At 26.8% G+C, this 6,980-nt stretch overlaps 1 protein-coding gene across 1 annotated transcript; it reads left to right on the top strand.

Annotated features, from left to right (window-relative positions):
* Positions 1–1,284: 1,284 nt before the first annotated feature.
* Positions 1,285–4,911, top strand: LOC119674854 (sodium-independent sulfate anion transporter-like). Its single transcript, XM_038086010.1, has 10 exons — positions 1,285–1,288; positions 1,411–1,707; positions 1,800–2,024; positions 2,107–2,222; positions 2,287–2,590; positions 2,654–2,815; positions 3,761–3,901; positions 3,959–4,104; positions 4,161–4,337; positions 4,546–4,911. The coding sequence occupies exons 1-10, from the start codon at positions 1,285–1,287 to the stop codon at positions 4,756–4,758; spliced, it is 1,785 nt and encodes a 594-aa protein (XP_037941938.1). The 3' UTR covers positions 4,759–4,911.
* Positions 4,912–6,980: the final 2,069 nt, after the last annotated feature.

Here is a 6,980-nt window from a genome sequence, read left to right as displayed (position 1 = left end):
CGATCTGTAATTGAATATCAACCTTCGTTGTCTTTCGGTTCTAATCGAATGCGAGACCTTTCGATCTATTATTAACACTCTATTATTTAATGGCAATGAAAAAAATTTCCATTGAACTCTATCCGAGTTTGGTTGAGAATCTATTCGAAGAAGAACAACGAACTGATCATAGAACCTGCTATCAACAATAAAAGTTTTCATAGTCCACTCATATCAAGAACCATAAAATAGATTTTCAGACAGTATACATACTGAGTGTAGGTAATAGTTTTTTAGTAGTACATGCTCACTATTAATAATAATAAGGGAATACAAGACTGGAGACTAGAGAAGAGAGGTAATGAAAAGAAGTAATTAATAAAGATCAATGAAATGAAGTGATTGAAAAAGATTCAGTCACGAACTGGTATGCTAAGATGTGAAAAGAAAGTAAAAAAAAGCAAAATAAGAAGCGGAAGAAGAAAAACTCGAAGAAGGCGAAAAATCGGAAGAAGAAGAAGCATCCGAGAAATCTGAGGAAGGATAAGAGGAAGAAGAAGAAGTAGAAGAAAAAGCAACAAAAAAAAAACAAGAAAAATAATATAATATTTAAAAATGGGTATTATAAATTTCCAGGTCTGAGACTATCTCAAGTGCATTTAGCGATTTTCACTATGGAAAATTCTTGTTGTACGCGATTTTTTGACCAAACACGGCACCACTGTCGTCGCTCAGGCACCGTATTCGTCGGATCTAGTCTATTTTATGGCTCAAAAAGTATCCGTAAGTAATAGATTTTTCTGATCTGGCGCCGTGCGTTTTGAGTCGATTGAATCGGTAAAAGAGAATTCGCCGAAGGAACTAAAAGCCATACTTTCAAGGGCCTACGAAAAGCGTATGGAAGATTGTGTTAAGCGTTGGCATATGTTATGTGTATCGCTTCAGAAAGAGCATATTTTGAATAAAATAAAATAAATTTGGAATAAAATCTAAATTTGTGTGTTTTATTTACAAAATCCGGGTAATTTTTGAGCTGGAGGTATATGAAAGGTAGATATACGTATATGAAAGATGTTGTCCATAAAACTAATTAATTAAAAACATTACTTAATTAATGTATGCAATGCGTTACATATATATATTTTTTAAAATAATTTTTATAACAATTTTAAAATATTAAAAAAACCTAAGTATTTCTAACTTATTAATTAATAAGAAATAATAACAGAAATAATTTAGAAACAAAAATAATTCTAAAGAATGGTTTCCAAAGTGAGAAAAGTACCCTTTTACCCTTTTTGCTTAATGGGTAAATTACAGCAATAAATCCACTTAAAGATCAATTTCAGATATTTAAGCTTCCTACAAATCACATTTATATCATTCGAAACTATATAATAAAAAAATAATAATAAATTCATTTTATTTCAGATATCTACAGAGAAAAATTGCCAGATGTTTCAACAGCGCTGTTAGGAGGTGCTAGGAAATTATGTCGACCTGCGACCATAACCGATAAATTTCCCATTCTAAGCTGGCTTCCACGATATAAATTAGAATTTTTATTACGAGATTTTATAGCGGGATTTACAGTCGGCTTGACAACGATTCCACAAGCTATTGCATATGGAGTGGTAGCAGGCTTAGAACCGCAATATGGACTCTATTCAGCATTTATGGGTTGCTTTACATACATAATTTTTGGTTCCTGTAAAGATGTTACTATTGGTAAGAAATAGACATGAATGTATTTTAAGTATTGTAATTCTATTATAATAATTTTAGAATATTTTTTAATATTAGTTTAACATTTTTTACAGCTACCACTGCTATAATGGCACTTATGGTAAATCAGTATGCCGTTATCAGTCCTGATTATGCGGTACTTATCTGCTTTTTAGCAGGTTGTATTATATTGATATTAGGCCTACTTAATTTGGGTGTTTTAGTACGATTCATATCGATACCAGTAATAACTGGTTTTACAATAGCTGCTGCCACAACTATTGGAAGTGCACAAATTAATAATCTTTTTGGTATAAAAAGTAAGTACAGTCTAATCTAAAAGTTTGATAAGTGCAATTATTTATATACAACAATAAATCTAAAAAAAAATTCTATTCATAGGTCCTTCAAATCAATTCATTCCCTCTTGGAAAAACTTCTTAACACACCTTGGCTCAACACGTTTATATGATGCACTATTAGGCGTTTGTACGCTGATATTTCTTTTACTTATGAAAGTAATTGACTTTTTTAAAAAAAAAATAATATATTAAAACAATAATAAAAACCCAACGATTTCAGAAAGTTAAGGACGTGCCTTACGGAAATAAAGTTTTCTGGAAATATTTATCTTTGTCCCGAAATGCGTTAGCTGTCATATTTGGCACATTTTTAGCTTATATACTAAGTCGTGACGGTTCACAGCCTTTCAAGGTTACTGGCAATATAACCGCTGGTCTACCACCATTTCAACTGCCACCTTTTAGCACGGTCGTAGATGGAGAGTATGTATCTTTTAAGGAGATGCTTGATAAAATTGGCGCTTCTCTAGCTTCTGTACCGCTTGTTTCTATTTTGGAAATTGTTGCTATATCGAAGGCATTCTGTATGTAATAGTTTTTCATATATATATTTCTTTTAATAAACTCAACATTTTTATTATTTATAGCTAAAGGGAAGATCGTTAATGCTTCTCAGGAAATGGTTGCTTTAGGCATGTGCAATGTAATGGGTAGTTTTGTTTTGTCTATGCCAGTCACTGGATCATTCACAAGAACTGCAGTCAACAATGCGAGTGGTGTGAAAACACCATTGGGTGGAGCAGTAACAGGTATGTTAAATATTATATATACAAAAAAAAAAGATTGTTCGAGTTAAATTAGCATTAGAATGAGAGGTTGAATAGTTGAAGTTAAAACCAAAAGATAGGAATAATGACCTATTGTGGTATATGCAGTTTCAGTAAAGATAGTTTGTTTTGCAAGATGCACTAGATTAATATTTATTTTGGCAAAAACAGGGATGCGTGATCATTCTTTGTTATTGCATTTTTGCATATTTCCAATCTTCATGTGGAATCAAAGACTCTGTTTGTAAAATATCTGATGCAGCTATTATTTTACCAATTTCTTCTTGTCCCACAATAAACATCCTAATGGTTTATCAATCAATAGAGTCCAACTATACTACGCGTCTGTTATATCATATTTTTGTGACATGCATAGATCGACAATTTTTGCATAGGAAAACTCATTTCTGAGGTTGTGTACTTGTGAAAGATTTCAGCGGTAAAAACTGATGCAGTATCCACTTCGAAATAGTATTTTTATAGCTATATCGTTCAAAATAGGGATAAGACATAGGATTTATAGACAAGACCCTGGGACATAGACTAATAACTGTTGGGACAGGACCGTGATCCTTTTGCGGACAGGGTTCAGTCTATGGGTCAGTGCATTGCTTCATGAAAAAACATTCTCCTGGCCCAACTTAGGTGATGACAACAGTGCTAAAATTAAATTAATTAATTTAATTTTTAAAGGTGATAAGATATATTTTTACTTGTAATTTTATCAACATAACATAATGCGATGTGTCCAATGACTTAAAATCACGAAATATGTAAAATATCATATCATATGAAATATATCAATTTTTGGGTTTCTCAGTTTTAAGAATAGTTATTTACGACAGTAAGAGACTTCTTAAAAATATATGTATATAGCATTGTTTACTAAGTACTTTATTAAATAATTTCTCACATTATTATTAATAGGTTCACTGGTGTTAATGGCATTAGCTTTTCTAACTCAAACATTTTACTACATACCAAAGACAACACTAGCAGCTATAATAATTGCAGCTATGATATCCTTAGTGGAATTGGATAAGATATCGGAGATGTGGAAGTCAAAAAGTGAGTTAGTCTTTATTATTATATACAATATATATATTATTAATATTTACTTTATAGAATTAGATTTGCTGCCTTTTACTATAACTGGACTAACATGTCTTTTTTGGAGTCTGGAATATGGTATCTTATGTGGAGTCATTACTAATATTTCCTATATATTGTTTCGCAGTGCTAAACCACATATAATAATTACATGTGAAAAGGTACGACATTATAAACAATGAAAAAATAATAAAAAATATTTGTTTGATTTTCGTAGATAAATGAGCATGAAGTCTGCATAGTAGACGTAAAGCAAAGATTAGATTTTGCTTCAGCAGAATATTTAAAGGCAAAAGTTGTTAAGTTTATTAATAATCAAATTGGAGATAAACAGGTCCGTCTGGTGATAATCAAGGGACAAGAAATCAACTCAATCGACTACACTGTAGCAAATGTAAGTGTGGTATTTACTCTATTAATAAAACTTAACGATCGCATAATTTGTGTCAGACTTGACAAATATTTGCAGTTAAACAATTATAAAATATTTATTACAATATATACATTTTTATGTCATTAAAAAAAAATTTTTTTCCTTATTTGAAGAATTTATTTGTAACTATAAAATAATTAAAATGTTTATTTTAATTTGGTATTTACAGAATATAATTTCATTGAAGGAGGATTTACAAGTTCTTAAATGTGAACTTTTTTGTTGGAATTGGAATATTGCATCCGCCGGAGTAGTGTGTCGTCTGAAACCTGAATTGAAAAATATATTTAAATATAATCTCACTATAGAACAAATTGTGATAGACTTTTATGAACAGTGCACAAGTAATGGTTCTAATTTTACTATCAATAGCTTTACCTAATGATATGAATATGAAACTTGTTTGTAAATTCCATCCATTTAATTACACACACAAAAAAGATAGTATTATTAATTGCACAAAAGTAGGAGTTCTTTAAAATGACTAAGAGTCAATAAATGAATTGAGATATTGAATTAATTAAACAAAATTAGTTAGGTGATTTATATATAAAAAAAAAATAAGAATTAAAAATTAAAATATATGTATTAATATATATAAATTAAAATATATACCTATATTAAAAAATATAATGAAATCTATTGAAGTTAACAAGCATTAATATATGTGATAAAATTATAAATAAAAAATAAGCAACAAGTATGTTAATGAAATAAATTAATTAAACTAATTCTGAATTTAATACTAGAAGTAAAATATTTTTTTTATCAATAAAAATATTAATTAAAATGATTTTTTTTAGCTATGACAACTGAAGCATTAATTTTATCACAAAAAAAGTTTTTTACTTAAGCTGATTTGTGATTTATTTAGGTATGAAATTAAATCCCCAAAAAAATAATAATTAATAAAGTTGACTATGGTCACAATTTTAGATATTAATTTTTTAGTTTAATTAAAAAAAAAAAAAACAAATATTAAACAAAATGGTTTTGATTAAAATTTTGAATTCAATTTGATATATATACTACATTTGATCTAAATAAATATATTAATTAAATAGATTTCTGATTTAAATGTGTAATTGAATCCTGAATCTATTAATTTTACCATTTCAATTAAAAATATAAATTCAGCTAGCTTCGGGTTCAATTTTAGAACTTAGTTTTTATTTTACAATAAAAATATTAATTAAAATAATTCTTAATTTATGTAGTCAGTTAATAATTCAATTTTTATAATAATATTGGTTAAAATAGGTATCAAATTTAATGCCAAATAATAAAAATAATAAAAAAACTGACTGTGGGCTTAATTTCAAAGCTTAGTTTTATAGTTTAATTCCCACAGATGGTAAATATATAGTTGTAAGCTTTATATATATGTATAATTACATCAGCTTATAAATTTTTTTATAATACAAGAAATTTAAAATTGAAATAGTATAATAAAAATATATATAGTTAAATTAATAAACATGACAAGTAAATTTGATATATTGGATTTATTTTGATATTTATACTATTTCACCTATTAATAAAATTGTTACTTGAAATGATTTGTGATTTAATATTATATATGAAATAAAATACTAAACCAATAACTTATTTAAATAAGTTACTGGATTAAATTTATAAAATTTAATTATTTTGAATTTGAAAATAATAATAATTAATCCTGGATTCGATGAAATAACTAAAGCACCTTTTTTATAATTAAAATTAATACCCAATAAGTTCTTAATTTTAATAATTAAAAATAATATCCAATAAGTTCTTAATTTTTATAATTAAAAATAATACCCAATAACTTCTTAATCAGAATAATTAGTTACATTAATTAAATCAATTTTATATCCAAGCTATTATTTTTGAACAAAAATATTGAATAATCCAATATTCTTTTCTTGTTAAAAACTAATATTACTTAAGATTTCGGATTTAATTTGATACCTTAAAAATTTTTTAAGTGTATAAAAATATTATTTAAAATGATTATAAATTATTCTTATTAAATTTATTTTTAAATATAAATAAATTTATAAACAATTTTATCCTACTGTATGCTATTTGTTAAAAAATATAATTCGTTTTAAGTTTATAATTAAATATTAATAGCTAAAGAACTCTTACTTAGTTAATTTAAAATAGAATGAATAAACTGTATTACAGAATACTTTAAGAAATACAAATACAACCAAATTTAAATCTTTTATAGAGCGTATGTGAAAGACAGATATGGTATTATTACACTGTTATAAATCTATAAATATTAAGTGCCAAGAAATTTAGAATGTTAAATAAAATTTGTTATGGTAAAGAAAAATTACATTGTGATATAATAAATTTATTAGAAGGGTTTTCGAATAACAAAGAAAGAAATAAAGGACAAACACAAAAATTTATTTTTAATTTTATTGAAATTTGGCTGACCATACAACGCTGTTTCGAGTATTGCCAAGTACTCTTCATCAGTGGTCTTTGGGAATAATCGAATATTATTTAATTAGTTTATAGTCCGTATACAATTTGTTTGGACTGCAAGTGCCAGGCTTAGAACTCGTGCCTGTCAAATTAGAAGCGATGACTAATCGTGTTTATCCA

Source organism: Teleopsis dalmanni, chromosome 2 (genome assembly GCF_002237135.1).
Source record: "Teleopsis dalmanni isolate 2A chromosome 2, ASM223713v2, whole genome shotgun sequence".
In the NCBI taxonomy this organism is placed as follows: Eukaryota; Metazoa; Arthropoda; class Insecta; order Diptera; family Diopsidae; genus Teleopsis; species Teleopsis dalmanni.
This window is presented reverse-complemented; position numbering and strand designations above follow the sequence as displayed.

Coding starts and splice junctions, on each gene's coding strand:
- LOC119674854 (XM_038086010.1), top strand. Junction 3,902..3,958: donor GGAGATGTGGAAGTCAAAAA/GTGAGTTAGTCT, acceptor TTTACTTTATAG/AATTAGATTTGCTGCCTTTT. Junction 4,105..4,160: donor TAATAATTACATGTGAAAAG/GTACGACATTAT, acceptor TGATTTTCGTAG/ATAAATGAGCATGAAGTCTG.